At 42.5% G+C, this 20,818-nt stretch overlaps 1 protein-coding gene across 2 annotated transcripts in view; it reads left to right on the top strand.

The window, feature by feature from the left end:
- The window catches only part of LOC139545004 (serine/arginine repetitive matrix protein 4-like), a 169,736-nt gene extending 157,210 nt beyond the window's left edge, over positions 1-12,526 (top strand). Inside the window, exons 7-12 of one of the 2 annotated variants that reach the window (XM_071352309.1) lie at positions 4,843-5,008; positions 8,050-8,372; positions 8,578-8,784; positions 8,898-8,999; positions 9,157-9,315; positions 11,584-12,526. In XM_071352309.1, coding sequence (XP_071208410.1) covers positions 4,843-5,008; positions 8,050-8,372; positions 8,578-8,784; positions 8,898-8,999; positions 9,157-9,315; positions 11,584-11,866 — 1,240 coding nt within the window. In that variant the 3' untranslated portion in view covers positions 11,867-12,526. The other variant, XM_071352310.1, reaches the window with a different exon arrangement.
- Positions 12,527-20,818: the final 8,292 nt, after the last annotated feature.

Below are 20,818 nucleotides of genomic sequence, written 5' to 3'. Positions count from 1 at the left end.
AGAGGTGACTGAAAGGCCAGAGGTGAATGATAGGCCAGAGGTGACTGAAAGGCCAGAGGTGACTGAAAGGCCAGAGGTGACTGATAGGCCAGAGGTGAATGATAGGCCAGAGGTGACTGAAAGGCCAGAGGTGACTGATAGGCCAGAGGTGAATGATAGGCCAGAGGTGACTGAAAGGCCAGAGGTGACTGAAAGGCCAGAGGTGAATGATAGGCCAGAGGTGACTGAAAGGCCAGAGGTGACTGAAAGGCCAGAGGTGACTGATAGGCCAGAGGTGAATGATAGGCCAGAGTGTGACTGACTGAATGGCCAGTGTGTGACTGACTGAAAGGCCAGAGGTGAATGATAGGCCAGAGGTGAATGATAGGCCAGAGGTGACTGAAAGGCCAGAGGTGTGACTGACTGAAAGGCCAGAGGTGAATGATAGGCCAGGGGTGACTGAATGGCCAGAGGTGTGACTGACTGAAAGGCCAGAGGTGAATGATAGGCCAGAGGTGAATGATAGGCCAGAGGTGACTGAAAGGCCAGAGGTGTGACTGACTGAAAGGCCAGAGGTGAATGATAGGCCAGAGGTGACTAAAAGGCCAGATGTGTGACTGACTGAAAGGGCATAGGTGAAGGATAGGCCAGAGGTGACTGAAAGGCCAGTGTGTGATCGACTGATAGGGCCAGAGGTGAATGAAAGGCCAGAGTGTGACTGACTGATAGGGCCAGAGGTGACTGAAATGCCAGTGTGTGATCGACTGATAGGGCCAGAGGTGAATGAAAGGCCAGAGTGTGACTGACTGATAGGGCCAGAGGTGACTGAAATGCCAGTGTGTGATCGACTGATAGGGCCAGAGGTGACTGAAAGGCCAGTGTGTGACTGACTGATAGGGCCAGAGGTGACTGAAAGGCCAGAGGTGTGACTGACTGATAGGCCAGTGTGTGACTGACTGATAGGCCAGAGTGTGACTGACTGATAGGCCAGTGTGTGAGTGACTGATAGGCCAGAGTGTGACTGACTGATAGGCCAGTGTGTGACTGACTGATAGGCCAGAGATGTGACTGACTGATAGGCCAGTGTGTGACTGACTGATAGGCCAGAGGTGTGACTGACTGATAGGCCAGTGTGTGACTGACTGATAGGCCAGAGTGTGACTGACTGAAAGGCCAGAGGTGAATGATAGGCCAGAGGTGAATGATAGGCCAGAGGTGACTGAAAGGCCAGAGGTGTGACTGACTGAAAGGCCAGAGGTGAATGATAGGCCAGGGGTGACTGAATGGCCAGAGGTGTGACTGACTGAAAGGCCAGAGGTGAATGATAGGCCAGAGGTGAATGATAGGCCAGAGGTGACTGAAAGGCCAGAGGTGTGACTGACTGAAAGGCCAGAGGTGAATGATAGGCCAGAGGTGACTAAAAGGCCAGATGTGTGACTGACTGAAAGGGCATAGGTGAAGGATAGGCCAGAGGTGACTGAAAGGCCAGTGTGTGATCGACTGATAGGGCCAGAGGTGAATGAAAGGCCAGAGTGTGACTGACTGATAGGGCCAGAGGTGACTGAAATGCCAGTGTGTGATCGACTGATAGGGCCAGAGGTGAATGAAAGGCCAGAGTGTGACTGACTGATAGGGCCAGAGGTGACTGAAATGCCAGTGTGTGATCGACTGATAGGGCCAGAGGTGACTGAAAGGCCAGTGTGTGACTGACTGATAGGGCCAGAGGTGACTGAAAGGCCAGAGGTGTGACTGACTGATAGGCCAGTGTGTGACTGACTGATAGGCCAGAGTGTGACTGACTGATAGGCCAGTGTGTGAGTGACTGATAGGCCAGAGTGTGACTGACTGATAGGCCAGTGTGTGACTGACTGATAGGCCAGAGATGTGACTGACTGATAGGCCAGTGTGTGACTGACTGATAGGCCAGAGGTGTGACTGACTGATAGGCCAGTGTGTGACTGACTGATAGGCCAGAGTGTGTTTGACTGATAGGCCAGTGTGTGACTGACTGATAGGCCAGAGTGTGACTGACTGATAGGCCAGAGGTGTGACTGACTGATAGGCCAGTGTGTGACTGACTGATAGGCCTGAGTGTGACTGACTGATAGGCCAGTGTGTGACTGACTGATAGGTCAGGGGTGTGACTGACTGATAGGCCAGTGTGTGACTGACTGATAGGCCAGTGTGTGACTGACTGATAGGCCAGAGGTGTGACTGACTGATAGGCCAGTGTGTGACTGACTGATAGGCCAGTGTGTGACTGACTGATAGGCCAGAGGTGTGACTGACTGATAGGCCAGTGTGTGACTGACTGATAGGCCAGAGGTGTGACTGACTGATAGGCCAGTGTGTGACTGAATAATAGGCCAGTGTGTGACTGACTGATAGGCCAGTGTGTGACTGACTGATAGGCCAGAGGTGTGACTGACTGATAGGCCAGTGTGTGACTGAATAATAGGCCAGTGTGTGACTGACTGATAGGCCAGTGTGTGACTGACTGATAGGCCAGTGTGTGACTGACTGATAGGCCAGTGTGTGACTGACTGATAGGCCAGTGTGTGACTGACTGATAGGCCAGTGTGTGACTGAATAATAGGCCAGTGTGTGACTGAATAATAGGCCAGTGTGTGACTGAATAATAGGCCAGTGTGTGACTGACTGATAGGCCAGTGTGTGACTGACTGATAGGCCAGTGTGTGACTGACTGATAGGCCAGTGTGTGACTGACTGATAGGCCAGAGGTGTGACTGACTGATAGGCCAGTGTGTGACTGACTGATAGGCCAGTGTGTGACTGACTGATAGGCCAGTGTGTGACTGACTGATAGGCCAGTGTGTGACTGACTGATAGGCCAGTGTGTGACTGACTGATAGGCCAGTGTGTGACTGACTGATAGGCCAGTGTGTGACTGACTGATAGGCCAGTGTGTGACTGACTGATAGGCCAGTGTGTGACTGACTGATAGGCCAGAGGTGTGACTGACTGATAGGCCAGTGTGTGACTGACTGATAGGCCAGTGTGTGACTGACTGATAGGCCAGAGTGTGACTGACTGATAGGCCAGTGTGTGACTGACTGATAGGCCAGTGTGTGACTGAATAATAGGCCAGTGTGTGACTGACTGATAGGCCAGTGTGTGACTGACTGATAGGCCAGTGTGTGACTGACTGATAGGCCAGTGTGTGACTGACTGATAGGCCAGTGTGTGACTGACTGATAGGCCAGTGTGTGACTGACTGATAGGCCAGTGTGTGACTGACTGATAGGGATTTGGTGGATAATCTTTTGAGTCAGTCTGGACAAGATTTAGGATTTGAGGTGATGGGTTAGGTTGGGTTAAATTTATTAGGCCTCATTAGACCTCTATAGTGTCATTATATTAGACCTCTATAGTGTCATTATATTAGACCTCTATAGTGTCATTATATTAGACCTCTATAGTGTCATTATATTAGACCTCTATAGTGTCATTATATTAGACCTCTATAGTGTCATTATATTAGACCTCTATAGTGTCATTATATTAGAACTCTATAGTGTCATTATATTAGACCTCTATAGTGTCATTATATTAGACCTCTATAGTGTCATTCATCAGACATTTCATTTATTTGTTTGTTTGTTCATTAATTAATTCTGTCTTTTGTCCAATTGATCAGTCATGTGTTATTCATTCACACTGGTGACAGAGAGACGACCAAATTGAGCCCATGTTTCAAACTGAAATAATCTAAAGCCAGAGATGATTGCATTGAAATCCCTTCTGGATCTCTCGATTATTGGGAGTTTACCTGCGATATTCGGCAGAGGACGTCATGACCGAAATTGAACAGCAGCAGGCTTTACCCCGACCGACCGATTGCGCTCCACCGACCGTGCCGAGAGTCTGTCTGCGTCCCAAAATGGCCCCCTTCACCACATAGTGCACTACGTTAGAACAGCGGCGGCAGTGCACTGTATAGGGATTAGGGTGCCATATGGAACCCAGTCTATGTCGTATGGGGAAGACGACAGGGGGACAATCTGAATAATCTTCAATACTCAGGGATTCTACATCAACTGTTCCGTTGAAACGATTATATCCCAACGTCATTATGGAACGGTATAATCATTCTGGAGTTGTATAATCGTCAAGCCTAGCCATAAAAACCCACTTAGCTCTCCGGCTCGTGTCCACAGCTGTAGCTCTAGTTTGAAATGTGAAATGCCACAACTTGGCAAGGCTGTGTCTGTGTAAATTCTCGTTCCCCTAGCTTGGCTGGTTGACTGGTATCTGTGCCATTAGTGTTTGCATGTCTGAGGGTTAGGTTATATATCGAGCTGGTTTGTCGCACACACACACACACACACATACACACACACACACACACAGACACACATAGACAAAGACACACACACAGACAGAGTTGCAGGCATTAGTCTGTAAACAGCTGAGGGTTGATCCCTGTTCAGCCGTAGATGACATTTACTATGAGGTTGCTGTCTGGTTCTCCTGTACAGTCTGGGGCACATCCTGAGCTGGCTGTGTCCCCCTGTCCACTGCAGTTTTTCCACTGTCAGAAACTAAGCCAATCATCACCAGTCATTAAAGTCCTTCGGATGATATTGTGACATGACTTCAACTACAGCTGTTCAAACAGTAAACATTGTCCCAGTGATTACATTACCCCAAATAGGTATTCTCACGGCTGCACAATTAGTGTTATTTTGACTAAATCGTTTTTGTCCTATCCCGAACGAGCACAGTTGGCAGTATATCTGGACGATTGTGGGCCAGAAAAGGCTCTCAGCAAAACTAAGTTTGTACTGAATTGTAGACTTTGATGTAGTGACGTTTTTAACTCCTTAATATTTGTGTCCACAGACGTCATCTGCACAAATCAGTGGATCACCCTGCCTTGGGAGGCCTAGCAGCCCTGATGGAGGATCCTGGTACATCACTGGACCACGGAGGGTTTGAGTGGGAGCCGGCCGCCAAGTCAGTGTGTAAAACAACTCCAATCTTTCGCTCCGTCCTTTCTACCAGCACCGTAAGTGTTCCTCGGGACTTTGAGTCTAAACGAAAATACCTTCTGGTGGTATTACTCTATTAAGGTCATGTAAGACCTCTTGCTTCCTTGTTTCCTTGAATATCAGATTGTTTATTAGCCCATATCCTCTCTCAAGATCAAACTATTTTACAAACAATCTTCATCAGATATACTGTAAAAAAAAATCTAATTATGTCATGGCTTTTACCTTTTTTTCTATCAACATCTTTCATCAAAATCTTTGGGAATATAGTCTTTCGAATTCCTTCGAGGGTCGATCTAAATCACTTTTGAATCCAACTAATTTTACATGGCCTGTCCAAACTCATGTTGTTTCCTGACATCTTTTTTAATGAACTCTTCATTGAGCAGTGATGTCATCTGTTCTTGTTTTTCTGTTTTTATCTAACACCATTAAATAATCACAAACATAGCAGAAACAGCCCCCGGTGAACTTGCTGGTGTTAGGCAGCTAATGATAATGTGCAGAGGATGCAGTCAAGCTGTTTTTTGTGAAAAGCTAATGGGTAAAGAATGAGTTGAAATGATCAGCACAATGACCGATTCCAACACATACTGTAGCAGTTTATTTTGTCTTCAATTCAGCTGTATTTCTTGAGCTCATGCATATAAGTACTAGTTCTTTTCATGAAAACGATACTTTTTATTGACTGTTTATGGATTGCTATTGGCCCAGCATTGTAGCAGTATTAGAGACTAAGGTGATAGTGATCGGTCAGATCTAAAAGACTTAGCAGTGGCTACAACTTACTTTTGAAAGTGGCGTTTCCTAGGTTCTTTATTACTGGGAATGTATTTGATTTTAAACACAGCTCAGCTCCGTTTGTTCGTTGACTCATTGTCTCAGGCTCGCTGAGGCGTGAGATACATTTAATTTCTCTCCAGTGATCATTAAATTATGCTAATTACTCCCCAGATGTTTTTCATCACAGACCACAGGGTTGGTAATTGAAATGCAATAAGCTATAGACCAACGGTGACGCATGCTTTGTATTCTAAACACAACCCCTTTTTTGGGGGGGATTATCTACAATTGGTTAACTACGTGGCAATATTACTATGTTTTTTCACTTTGTGTTAATTTTCAAGGGTTTTAATTAAATTCACCGTCAATGAAAGTAGATTAGTCCTCATTTTAATACGGATACGGTAGCAATAGTTTAGAAAGTCTTTAATTTGTGGGGTATGTTTGATATTTCCTCCCAGTCAATGCAGCCCACAAAGGGAAAGGTGGGTATGAATAGAACAAACACACTGATTAACTCCCAGGTACTTTCAATACTGAATATGTGGCAGATATTAAAACGGCTTCTCAACTGCCACATATTCCAAATGGACTTAACAAAATGGTGGGTGTGGGTGTTTAGGGTTGCTTTCAGTGCAACTGGTGGTTACGTTGAGAAACTAGTGTTCTGATTGCCAGCAGAAGAACACTGACTGTTAGGATAGTACTTGAGGAGCAAGATTGAATCGATTGAAGAATATTCGTCAGTGGCCTGTGATGGGTGGTTTTGTTTAGATGTTTTCCCTGGGGTTTTCAGTGTTAGTTATGGTCTGATGTTTTCCCTGGGGTTTTCAGTGTTAGTTATGGTCTGATGTTTTCCCTGGGGTTTTCAGTGTTAGTTATGGTCTGATGTTTTCCCTGGGGTTTTCAGTGTTAGTTATGGTCTGATGTTTTCCCTGGGGTTTTCAGTGTTAGTTATGGTCTGATGTTTTCCCTGGGGTTTTCAGTGTTAGTTATGGTCTGATGTTTTCCCTGGGGTTTTCAGTGTTAGTTATGGTCTGATGTTGCAGCCTGGGGACTGGATTATCTGAAAAAGACTTAGGGAGGGCAGAGTTTAATCAATCTACTATGAGTGATTTGCAATCGATAGGTAAAGAGAGATTATAATCTGTTTGGAGGGAATGAATTTGGGTTAGCCAAACATTCAATCATTTGGTATCTCTTAGTTCTTTTCAGCAGGAAAAACATTTATTTTATTCCTGTATAGTCCTTAGCAACCACTCTTAAACAAATTAACTTACTTTAGTAAAAACAAAAGCTACAGTCTAGTTTTACAAAACTGGTATGAATAGCTATTCTAAAGTACATTAAGTTTGGCCTCACAGACGTGTAACGTGTATTCAAGATTGACTACACAATAAAAGCTTGTTATGGGCTTCTAGCCCCGAGAAAACTCTTAAACAATCTCAATTATGGGAAGAAAAGGAACATGCCAATAACAGTAACTGGCTCTGGGTTTGAAGAGAGGGTTATTGTCTTTTTCTTGCAATTTACGACTCTAATGATGCACTTATGTTGCCCGCTCTTCCCTTTTTCTTACACCTTACCTACTTAAGGAGGAAATCTTGATTGGTAAGTCGATGCTATCCGCAGACTTAGGGATTTACTGTACCTTAGGGTTCGCTGCAGGCTAATTATTTTCTTCTTGCAGGGAAAAAAGCACAATCTGTCCTATTCTGAGGACTTTCTAAGTTAGACTGATGGGATATCTCTGTCTTCAGTCCTTTTCATTTCCACATAATGCCCATTTTGTGATGTTTGTTCAATGTTCTTTAAAACAGGCTTTGTAATGGGGCCGTTGTTGTTCCTTCTCTTGTACTTCTCTCTTTCTCTCACTGGACTTAGCTAAAGCCGTTGGTAGTTTCTATTCACACACTAGTAACTCTTCTTTATGTTCTGTTATTTTGTTCTTCCTTTCATATGTTTGTTTTAGTTCAGTTAATTAAAAAAATATATATATTAAAAAAATCTTTCAATTTGGTTCAGTTTAGTTTTACTTTCCAAGTTATTCGCATGACACAAATTTGCATGACGTCTATAATCTTTTCAAGTTCTCTGTCCCCCCCCCCTAAAAAATATATATATATATATTCTCTGTGTTTTGGAAGGGAAATACGTGCAATTGTAGAGTATTCCCAATGCATCATACAGGTAGTTGCTTATTGAACTAAACGAAAAAGATAAAAAGCATCTCTGGAAGTAAAGCAACATCCTCTTTCTGTCTGTTTTCTCGCAGTCAAAACCTGGCGGTGAGGTTTTAAACACAACAGTGATTCTCCGACACACTTTGTCCAATCAGAGCAAAGGACCACAGGATTACGATTCCGGGAACGACACGTCTTCCCCACCATCGACCAAAACCGGCATTTCACAGTCAAACGTCATCGGCGACAAAAAGGTCCTTTGCCATGCGCCGGCTTCACCGGAGAAACTGAAGTTCAGGGACGGAGACAACGCGTCTGACTCTGGGAACTCTGTGACCAGCTATGCTTCCCTGTGTAAACCTCTGCATGTGGAAGGTGGTTTGTCTACTGCAACTTTCAACAGGAACGGCAAGAGGTGAGCTTTCCATCCTTAAAGAATATCGTACTATAGGTGATGAAAAGTGCTACTTGAAGTCAAGGACCAGAAATGTTCCTTGATTGACTTTTTTCTCAAAATGTAAGCCATCCATATACATAGTGTAAGGAGGACATCTCTATATTTTCACAATTGCAGCAGACATTGATTAAACATTGATGGAATTCCACTGTTATCATTGCAGTGAGCCGGTGAAGACTTCAGGATGTGGGGCCAAGGTGGGGAGACCTCAGAAGACTGTCTCCATCTCTCCGTTGAGGACGGTCACCTCTTCACGTAAGAGGACTAAAGCCAACTCCTCCAGCAGCAGCAGCAGAAGCAGGAGTAGATCCTCTGGGAGCTCCAGACACTCTGGACGCTACTCTCAAAGCCGATCGCTGTCATCTGCCAGGTTGGTTTCACTTAGGTTCTAATGTACTTCACTGACACCTCCAGTAGCCACTTGAAATAATGTGGGCTTTCGCTGAGCTCCATTGAAGTAAATGTGTTGTGCTTTGTCTTAAGGTCATACTCCCGTTCACCGAGCTACTCAGCTGGTTTGAGAAGGAAAGGAAGTGTAGGCAGTGGTAGGTCCAGGGGAAGATACTCCAGGAACAGTGAAGACAGGTAAAAAAAAGCTTTGCCTATCTACTCTAGCTCAGGTAACGACTTCTGGCACTACTATTGTACTAGCATGATGATAGCAGAAGGTGCCAGTATGGTGGGTTTAAAATATATACAAATTATAGAATTGCTAATGAGAGATGCCATCTGACATTGGTAGGGTCCGAGAGAGGAAGAGGGACCCCAGCTCCTGGGAGAAAGATGTGAAACACAACAGTCGGAAGCATAGCGGGAAGAGGCAAAAACGCAGGTCCTACTCTCCCATGAGAAAAAGGAGGAGAGATTCACCCAGTCACCTGGAAGCCAGGAGGATAACCAGGTCTGCTATTCTCTTTTCAGCTGATACACTTTCACACATTTGTGACAGGCATGTTTTTATTATTTTATTATTTTATTATACTTGGTATAAACGTATTCATTCTAACCACAGACTCAAGCCTGGTTCGCTCCTAACTGAGTCCCTCTTCTTTTAATCAACGACAATGGCCCCCAGTTTGCCTCAAAGACTGTTGAAGGACTGGACTGTAAAAGGAAGGCAATAAACCTGATTCATTGTCTACTAGTCTAAACAAGCTGCAATGGATCAAGCGAGACAGCTACATTGCATTCGGAAAGTATTCAGACCTCTTGACTTTTTCTACATTTTGTTACTTTCATCCTTATTGTAAAATTGATTAAATCGTTTCCCCCCCCATCATTAACCTACCCCATAATGACAAAGAAAAACTGATGTTTTTATTTAAAATTGTTGCTAATTTATAAATAAATAAAAAACAGACATATCACATTTACATAAGTATTCAGACCCCTTTACTCAGTACTTTGTTGAAGCACCTTTGGCAGCAATAACAGCCTTGAGTCTTCTTGGGTGTGACGCTACAAGCTTGGCACACCTGTATTTGGGGAGTATCTCCCATTCTTCTCTGCAGATCCCAGGTTGGATGGGGAGTGTCGCTGCACAGCTATGTTCAGGTCTCCAGAGATGTTCAATCGGGTTCAAGTCCGGGCTCTGACTGGGCCACAAGAACATTCAGAGACTTGTCCCGAAGCCACTCCTGCGTTGTTTTGGCTGTGTGCTTAGGGTCGTTGTCCTGTTGGAAGGTGAACCTTCGCCCCAGTGTGAGGTCCTGAGCACCGAGCAGCAGGTTTTCATCAAGGAGCTCTCTGTACTTTGCTTAGTTCATTTTTCCCTCAATCCTGACTAGTCTCCCATGCAGATGAAAAACATCCCCACAGCATGATGCTGCCACCATCATGCTTCACCGTAGGGATGGTGCCAGGTTTCCTCCAGATGTGACTCTTGGCATTCAGGCCAAAGATTTTGATCTTGGTTTCATTAGACCAGAGAATTTTCTCATGGTCTGAGATTTCTTTAGGTGCCTTTTGGCAAACTCCAAGCGGGCTGTCGTGTGCCTTTTACTGAGGAGTGGCTTCCGTCTGGCCACTCTACCATAAAGGCCTGATTGGTGGAGTGCTGCAGAGATGTTGTCCTTGTGGAAGGTTGTCCCAGCTCCACAGAGGAACTCTGGAGTTCTGTCAGAGTGGCCATTGGGTTCTTGGTCACCTCCCTTACCAAGGCTCAGTTTGGCCGGGCGGCCAGCTCTAGGAAGAGTCTTGGTGGTTCCAAACTCGTTTCATTTAAGAATGATTGAGGCCGCTGTGTTCTTGGGGACCTTCTATGGTGCAATATTATTTTGGTACCCTTCCCCAAATCTGTGCCTCAATACAATCCTGTCTCGAAGCTCTAAGGACATTTCCTTTGACCTCATGGCTTGGTTTTTGCTCTGACATGCACTGTCAACTGTGGGACCTTAAATAGACAGGTGTGTGCCTTTCCAAATCATGCCCAATCAATTGAATTTACCACAAGTGAACTCCAATCAAGTTGTAGAAATGTCTTAAGGATGATCAATGGAAACAGGATGCACCTGAGCTCAATTTCGAGTCTCATAGCAAAGGGTCTGAATACTTATGTAAATAAGGTAGTTCAGTTTTTGCTTTGTCATTCTGGGGTGTTGTGATGTCATTATGGGGTATTGTGATGTCATTATGGGGTTTTGTTTGTAGATTGATGAGGAAGATGTTTTATTTAATCCATTTTAGAATAAAGCTGTAACGTAACAAAATGTGGAAAAAGTCAAGGGGTCTGAATACTTTCCGAAAGCAGTGTAAATGAAACAGTTCTGCTCATGATTATGCATTGAAATGTTCACAGTATAATGTTGTTTCAAGGTGTGACAGCTATATCTAAAATAACTTTCTCCTGACCTGAACACGAGCTGAAATAATTTTCTGAAGAAAGTGTAACATAACAATCCAGGCATGATTACTTAGGCCGTTATTCAATCAATGTGGTGTTCACCCTGTATGTTAAGAACAAGCTATGATTTCATGACAATATCCAATTTCCAATGACCATGAGAGGAATGTGGTTAGCACCTCCGATTCAGCATAAACATTCAGAATGAAACCGCAATGCATGTTTTCCAAAATCTTTGCAGTTGATTGAATTTCAACTTATTTTTTAAATTTTGTATGTGTTTAGTCCAATCCCTCTCATGCTAACCATCTCTCTGATTCCTCACAGCGCCAGGAAGAGACCAATCCCCTACTTCCGTCCCAGTCCTTCGTCCAGCAGTCGCTCTACCAGCGTATCCTCTTGGAGCAGCCTCTTCACAAGGAGCCGCAGCCCCAGCCCTGGCCTCTGCCTCAGCCGATCCAGGAGTAGGAGCCGAGGAAGAAGTAGGAGTTACTCCTCCTACAGGAGCTACAGTCGCAGCTCGTCTTGGAACTCCATCTTTGGGAGTCGGAGCCGGAGTCGGAGCTATGACTCGTTGGATGGTTACAGCAAGAACAAGAACCGGCGCTGAGTTATAAAACAGACTGAGGAAGAGGAGACTGACTTATCAGCAGACTGAGTTAGCAACAGACTGAGTTATCAACAGACTGAAGAGGAGACTGCACTATGATTCCCCAAGTCAACAGGAGAACAGCGAAAGTATGGGGACATGTTTTCATCTCTTTGCATCATTCCATGTTAGATCTCTGAGCGAGAACCTTCAAGCAATTGTTTTACCATACATTGAATTCCTTGGCAGATGAATTACCATTTGAATTGTACCAGTGCTGTTCACATTGCCCAGACAGAAACCACTGGAAATAGATTGATTGAATTTTGTCTTTCGTTCATTTTTGTCCATCCCCAGTGCAATGTCCAGAGACAGTTTTGTCTTGTGACACTCTTCCTCTGACATCCATGAGTGAAATGAAGGATGAAGGAGCACCATTCATTTTTACCCTTTGATAAACTCTTCGTTTCATAAAAACTCTTATGTTTAATTTATGATCTGGGATGTGCACTAGAAAGGTCTTTTGGGACAATTTCAGTAGGTTTGTGAATGTGTGTATTTTCAAACGGCGTGTTTTTCAGCAATGTAGGAAAAGGTGTGTTGCTTCTCTGATCCCAGCTCTTCAGAAGGTAGAACACAAACATGCCTCCTCTGAGAAATGGAGGAGGAGGAGGAGGAGGAGGAGGGAGGAGGGAGGAGGAAGGAGGAGGAGGAGGAGGAGGAGGAGGAGGAGGAGGAGGAGGAGGAGGAGGAGGAGGAGGTGGTCCCAGTGGCAAACAAACTGCTTGTCAGCTCAAATACCAGTTTTATTTATCCTCTGATCAAGTGGAAACCATTTGAAATGTCATTCCTTGTAAAATGATGGTGAATTAACAAATCACTCTGCAGAAGGCCAGGACTGAGAAAGGGGTTTGTCATGATCCAGATATCCTGAAAATGTCCAGGAAAGCATTATTTTCCCTTACAACCCCTGGTGACACTGAACAATTTCGATATCTAAATTGCAACACCTGGGGTAGGGGTTAAATGACAATTTAAACACTGATTAATATTTAGGTTGTCATATTTTTTCATTCATCTTGGTGGTTATGTATTAATGTATTTATTTATGGTTGATCTTTATGTGTTCTATGAGTTCTATGTGTTCTATGAGTTCTATGTGTTCTATGTGTTCTATGTGTTCTATGAGTTCTATGTGTTCTATGTGTTCTATGTGTTCTATGAGTTCTATGTGTTCTATGAGTTCTATGTGTTCTATGAGTTCTATGTGTTCTATGTGTTCTATGTGTTCTATGTGTTCTATGAGTTCTATGTGTTCTATGAGTTCTATGTGTTCTATGAGTTCTATGTGTTCTATGAGTTCTATGTGTTCTATGAGTTCTATGTGTTCTATGAGTTCTATGTGTTCTATGAGTTCTATGTGTTCTATGAGTTCTATGTGTTCTATGTGTTCTATGAGTTCTGTGTTCTATGAGTTCTATGTGTTCTATGAGTTCTATGTGTTCTATGAGTTCTATGAGTTCTATAAGTTATATGTGTTCTGAGTTCTATGTGTTCTATGTGTTGTATGAGTTATATGAGTTATATGAGTTCAATGAGTTCAATGAGTTCAATAAGTTATATGGGTTCTATGTGTTGTATGAGTTATATGAGTTCAATGAGTTCAATGAGTTCAATGAGTTCAATAAGTTATATGGGTTCTATGTGTTCTATGAGTTCTATGTGTTCTATGAGTTCGATTCCTTTGACTAAAACTTGAATAAGAGAGAGTGTTGAAAGGTTTTACTTTTCCTTTTGACAGAGAGGAAATTCAACATTGGATGAATCTACTATTTTGTATAACGGTCTGAAACAGCACTCTAACATAATTTGCTTGAATTGAATGAGTTTGGTATTTCAGAACCTCATCGGTCTCGTTTTGTTGCCTGTCCGAAGGACAATTGAAATTTTTTTTTAGTGTCATGCATACTTGTAACGTGTTTACAATCATATTTCTGCATTTGTGTCACCTCTCAGTAATGGTATCTGTTTGTTTCTATGCAACACCATTATGTCACTGGGGTTCTACTCTGTCTATGATGTGATGTTATGGTCTGAATGAAGAAAGTTCCAGTTTAAACTCTACAATGGACAGTCTGAATGCCAGTCTGTTTGTGCTTTCACACCAACTCAATGTCACCCATTGAAAGTAATGGAGTTGGCAAGAGATCAAACCGATCTGGGACCAGGCTACAATAAACAATGTAATGGCATATAGATTCAGACAATACTACTTCACTTTTTTTGAAATGTTACCTTCAACTATTCCCCTCTTCTCTTTTGAGGGGAATGCTATTTTGTTCAGAGGATGTCCTATAAAAAGCCACAACCGAGACTACAGAAAAAAGGAAAGAGGAAACTAAAAGCTTGTGTGTCAGAGAAGACAACCCCAACCATGACTTTTAGCCTCAATGAATAGTCTACTGTATTTGTTAAATGATATATTATGTGGGCTCGTAGTGCACTGTTTGAATAAAATTAGTATTTAGAACCGCTGATCCTGCCCGTACTGTATATCATTGAAATGGTTTTATTTCTGTATTATGTCTAATCTGTCACATTGTATATCTTCGTTCAGTATGTGCTCCAGGCAAGAGGGTCTGTTCTCTATGCATTGTACTGTATAATCATCTGAGGTCCTTTATCTGAATGTTCAACGACTTGTCCAAAAAGTATAGAGATATTGGGAGGAAGATGACAAGTATTTTACATAGTAATTATGCTTTTGAGGTGAACCACTCCCTCGTGGCCCTAATATACCATTCCATGAGGTAAAGTGTAAACTGTAAAATGTATATGTAATTACTGTGGTGTAAATATGCATCGGCACTGTATACATTAATTATATGAGGGATGAAGTATAATTAATTTAGAATTTGTGGAATAGTCAATCAAATGATCAATGCATCTACACATGTACTGGTATGGTAAACTTTCTCACATGTACTGTGTGTAGATACATTGCCTCACTGTTGTCAGCTCAGCTGTAAGCTCTCTGATTTTCCATCACCATTACTAGGCTATATGATGTGTTTCTATAATGGCCATTGAACTACTACTGAAAGAAAAATAATCGAGTATCAAGGCACAAGGCGAGACCCAGATGCAGACACAGGAGGCAGATGGTTGGAGTCTTACAATGTTTACTCCAAAAGGAGTAGGCAAGAGAATGGTCGTGGACAGGCAAAAAGGTCAAAACCAGATCAGAGTCCCAGAGGTACAGAGTGGCAGACAGGCTCGTGGTCAAGGCAGGCAGAATGGTCAGGCAGGCAGGTATAGAGTCCAGAAACAGGCAAGGGTCAAAACCGTGAGACTAGAAAAAAATGAGAATAGCAAAAAGTAGGAGAACGTGGGAAACTGCTGGTTGACTTGGAACATACAAGACTTACTGGCACAGAGAGACAGGAAACACAGGGATAAATACACTGGGGAAAATAAGCGACACCTGGAGGGGGTGGAGACAATAACGAGGACAGGTGAAACAGATCAGGGTGTGACAGCGAGCCAAGAAAACATTTGGGAAACTGGGGGGGAATTGAGAAATATTGGAAACTATATCAGTGGGTTATATAGGTCTTTGTGCTTGAACTCCATCCCTGATCATGTTGAAAACAGAAGGTTAAATAACAAGGCGCATGATAAGACTGATGCTCCAGTGTGTTAAATGATGCAGTCTCTCATTTTCTCTGTGAATGAGCAATAATGTGGAGATGGAGAGCCAGGATGCGTTTTCCCACTGGCACACAGCAGGGTGTCAGTGTGAGCTTGACTTGTTGTAATGCTTCAGCTGAAATCGGATTGTCCTCCCCTTGAACCCTTAAAATAAACCCTTATCCCTCCCCTTCCCATATATTGTGAGCAATTATTTATATATACAATAGATGACTGACAGGGAGGCGCTGTTTAGAAGCCACCATGCCTCCATCTTGGCACTACCCCACCCATTGTAAGAAATATTCTGGAATCTATAGAAATATATGTATTAATGTCTATAGTACATTTGTTTTTGACATGTTTATTATATTACAGACACTTTAGAGACATACTTTTAAATTCTATTATGTGAGCTAAACAAAAATAAATGTTAAAAAATCCTTTAAGCGGTAATCAGCGGTAGAAACAATAACAAAGCGTTTCCCCGCCATTGTTTCGGTAAAAAGCTGAGGGATGGGGCTGGAGAAATGTACCACTCTAAAATTCACAGACAGAGATGTGGATGCAAGGACTGACCATCAATAATATCAAAAGTATAGTTTTAACCATGTTTTGAGGCTATACATTATTTGTTTACATTTACTTTGTTTACAAACATTGGAGTAAAACAAGCTTAAATGTTGTGTTCTGATGTGGTTAGACAGTTGAACTAAGCTCATGAGGCATTTATAAGTTATACTCTTCAAGAATCAATGGGTACATGTCATTCAAAGCCATACAACTCTCCTTCCGTGGCCTCCAACTGCTCTTGAATGCAAGTAAAACTAAATGCATGCTCTTCAACCGATCGCTGCCTGCACCCACCCGCCCGACTAGCATCACTACTCTGGACGGTTCTGACTTAGAATATGTGGACAACTACAAATACCTAGGTGTCTGGTTAGACTGTAAACTCTCCTTCCAGACTCACATTAAGCATCTCCAATCCCAAAATACATCTAGAATTGGCTTCCTATTTTGCAACAAAACATCCTTCACTCATGCTGCCAAAAATACCCTCGTAAAACTGACTATCCTACCGATCCTTGACTTCGGCGATGTAATTTACAAAATAGCCTCCTACACTCTACTCAGCAAATTGGATGTAGTCTATCACAGTGCCATCCGTTTCATCACCAAAGCCCCATATACTACCCACCACTGCGACCTGTACGCTCTCGTTGGCTGGCACTCGCTTCATATTCGTCACCAAACCCACTGGCTCCAGGTCATCTATAAGTATTTGCTAGGTAAAGCCCCGCCTTATCTCAGCTCACTGGTCAGCATAGCAGCACCCACCCATAGCACGCGCTCCAGCAGGTATATTTCACTGGTCATCCCCAAAGCCAACTGCTCCTTTGGCCGCCTTTCCTTCCAGTTTTCTGCTGCCAATGACTGGAACGAATTGTAAAAAAGCTGGAGTCTTAAAACTCCCTCACTAACTTTAAGAATCAGCTGTCAGAGCAGCTTACCGATCACTGTACCTGTACACAGCCACCCAACTACCTCCTAACCATATTGTTATTTATTTTTTTGCTCCTTTGCACCCCAGTATCTCTACTTGCACATCATCATCTGCACATCTATCACTCCAGTATGAATGCTAAATTGTAATTATTTTCACGTCTAAGGCCTACTTATTGCCCAGCTCCTTACTCTTCTACATTTGCATACACTGTATATATATTTTTTCTATTGTGTTATTGACTGTACATTTGTTTATGTGTAACTCTGTTTTGTTTGTGTCGCACTGCTTTGCTTTATCTTGGCCAGGTTGCAGTTGTAAATGAGAACTTGTTCTCAACTAGCCTACCTGGTTAAATAAAGGTGAAATATATAAATATTTTTTAATGAGTCAAAAAATCTATGTAGCAACTGCTGATTGCCCTTTTAAAGTTTAATTCCATAATGTATAATTTTTCATTTTAATTTTTAAACGTGATACTGTTGGGCCCTCTAGTCAAAAAATCCTATAGAGAAAATCCTAGCAGATTTTGGAACCTATCCTATAGGATAGAACCCCATACAAGTCCAATATGACTGGTTCTGAAATCTGATAGGATTTTTCTATTGATCATAGTGTAAAGGAACTTGCAGCCTTGAATCACTCCCAAACTGTGATGGTGTGTTAAAGAGATTGACAATCGCAGGTAATTATCACTGGTGTAAATAGGCAAATATACGGAGATTGTGCTCCAGAGACACGGGAGAGAGGCTGTTTCCCAGTTTACTGGTCTTTAATCTTGATTGCAGTTTGACATAAATCTTCAGGTTTCTGTGCCATATTTAGCTGTGAGATTGTCCAAACAAGAGCTGTGTTCAAATCCCCATACTTTCATACTGTATAGTACATAGTTAATGAGTATATACTATTAGTTAATTTTAGTATACTGTAAACGAACGGTATCATTTCAGTTGAGCGTACTAGCGCTACGCCTGTCTACCGCAAGTTAATTATGTTGCTATGCAACCTCTTGCTATCTTGTTAGCATAACAAAACATTACTAGCTAGACATTTTATGACTTCGGGTGTGTTTCATAAATTCAATCTGGAGTGCCAGAGTGCGCTCTGGGCGTTCGTAAATTCAGAGCTATATCAGATTGTCAGTTTGTAAATTCAGAGCGTTATCAGATTGTCAGTTCGTAAATTCAGAGCGTTATCAGATTGTCAGTTCGTAAATTCAGAGCGTTATCAGATTGTCAGTTCGTAAATTCAGAGCGTTATCAGATTGTCAGTTCGTAAATTCAGAGCGTTATCAGATTGTCAGTTCGAAAATTCGGAGCATTATCAGATTGTCAGTTCGTAAATTCAGAGCGTTATCAGATTGTCAGTTCGTAAATTCAGAGCGTTATCAGATTGTCAGTTCGTAAATTCAGAGCGTTATCAGATTGTCAGTTCGTAAATTCAGAGCATTATCAGATTGTCGGTTCGTAAATTCAGAGAGTTCCACTCTTGGAGCATTCAGAACGCACACTGGACGCTCTAGCCAAGGAGTAGGGTTGATCCGAGCGTTTTGACCTCACAATGGCAGTCATGCACCCAAGCCAACTGGCTAACATTGACTAGCTTGCTAGCTACTTCCAGACAAAAATGAGAGAACACTTCACTCTGACCATTTTACTCGCCCTAGCAGAGCTGGTTAGGCTGTTTTCATGTTATCTGGAGCGTTGGTGACTAACGATTTTTTCCCGACGTTTACTGACACCGACCATATTCAGCAGGTGTTGAGCGTTTGTAAATTCATCAGTTATTCTGCGCTCGAATTTATGAACGCACCCGAATTAACAATGTCCATTGAGAATGCACAACGACTATACCGCTAAGCTAAGAATGATGTGATTAATCAAGTCAATAAACGTTGGGTAGTTTGTTAGGTAGCATATAGTTAATATACTGGCAAGTTCGATGTATTAGTAGCCAACTAACGACGTTACTTAGGTAGCTAGCTAAGATACAGGTACATACTGCTGTAATGATATGCTACGCAGTTCGTAAGGATACCGTAGCTAACATACAGGTACATACTGCTGTAATGATATGCTACGCAGTTCGTAAGGATACCGTAGCTAATACACAGGTACATACTGCTGTAATGATATGCTACGCAGTTCGTAAGGATACCGTAGCTAACATACAGGTACATACTGCTGTAATGATATGCTACGCAGTTCGTAAGGATACCGTAGCTAACATACAGGTACATACTGCTGTAATGATATGCTACGCAGTTCGTAAGGATACCGTAGCTAACATACAGGTACATACTGCTGTAATGATATGCTACGCAGTTCGTAAGGATACCGTAGCTAACATACAGGTACATACTGCTGTAATGATATGCTACGCAGTTCGTAAGGATACCGTAGCTAACATACAGGTACATACTGCTGTAATGATATGCTACGCAGTTCGTAAGGATACCGTAGCTAACACACAGGTACATACTGCTGTAATGATATGCTACGCAGTTCGTAAGGATACCGTAGCTAACACACAGGTACATACTGCTGTAATGATATGCTACGCAGTTCGTAAGGATACCGTAGCTAACACACAGGTACATACTGCTGTAATGATATGCTACGCAGTTCGTAAGGATACCGTAGCTAACACACAGGTACATACTGCTGTAATGATATGCTACGCAGTTCGTAAGGATACCGTAGCTAACACACAGGTACATACTGCTGTAATGATATGCTACGCAGTTCGTACGGATACAGTAGCTAACACACAGGTACATACTGCTGTAATGATATGCTACGCAGTTCGTAAGGATACCGTAGCTAACACACAGGTACATACTGCTGTAATGATATGCTACGCAGTTCGTAAGGATACCGTAGCTAACACACAGGTACATACTGCTGTAATGATATGCTACGCAGTTCGTAAGGATACCGTAGCTAACACACAGGTACATACTGCTGTAATGATATGCTACGCAGTTCGTAAGGATACCGTAGCTAACACACAGGTACATACTGCTGTAATGATATGCTACGCAGTTCGTAAGGATACCGTAGCTAACATACAGGTACATACTGCTGTAATGATATGCTACGCAGTTCGTAAGGATACCGTAGCTAACATACAGGTACATACTGCTGTAATGATATGCTACGCAGTTCGTAAGGATACCGTAGCTAACATACAGGTACATACTGCTGTAATGATATGCTACGCAGTTCGTAAGGATACCATAGCTAACATGCAGGTACATACTGCTGTAATGATATGCTACGCAGTTCGTAAGGATACCGTAGCTAACAAATTGTCAGCCAAACACGACGTGTAACGTAACTTATTTGAAAAGTCATTACTTTCTTACATTGCTCAACATTTTCTTAACATTTGTCATAATTAAAGCAATGAATTTGTATCTGCACTCGTCGGACTTCGGCTGCATATTTTCCACAATTTTCTTCAAATCTGAAAATGTTGTGAAGCCACGCCCATTTTCGGAAAGAATTGTATTATGGGCCCTAAAAGCACGGAAATAGTGTCCACTGCTTGTATACTTCGTATTTTGGCGAATGTAGTACGACATTGGCATACTAACTATATCGATACTATGACCAATAAGCATAATACAGACTCAACGTACGTCACAAATAGTATGGTTAGTGCGGTTAGTATGAGTATTCGAACACAGTTCAAATGTATTTATCCAATTGTGGTGTCCATACAATGTGGTCTGAAATAACAATGAATATAATAATATCAACACTATGGCTTGA

The sequence above is a fragment of the Salvelinus alpinus genome, chromosome 19, assembly GCF_045679555.1.
Source record: "Salvelinus alpinus chromosome 19, SLU_Salpinus.1, whole genome shotgun sequence".
Classification (NCBI taxonomy): Eukaryota; Metazoa; Chordata; class Actinopteri; order Salmoniformes; family Salmonidae; genus Salvelinus; species Salvelinus alpinus.
The sequence above is the reverse complement of the archived record's forward strand: the minus strand, read 5'-3'. Positions and strand labels throughout refer to the sequence as shown.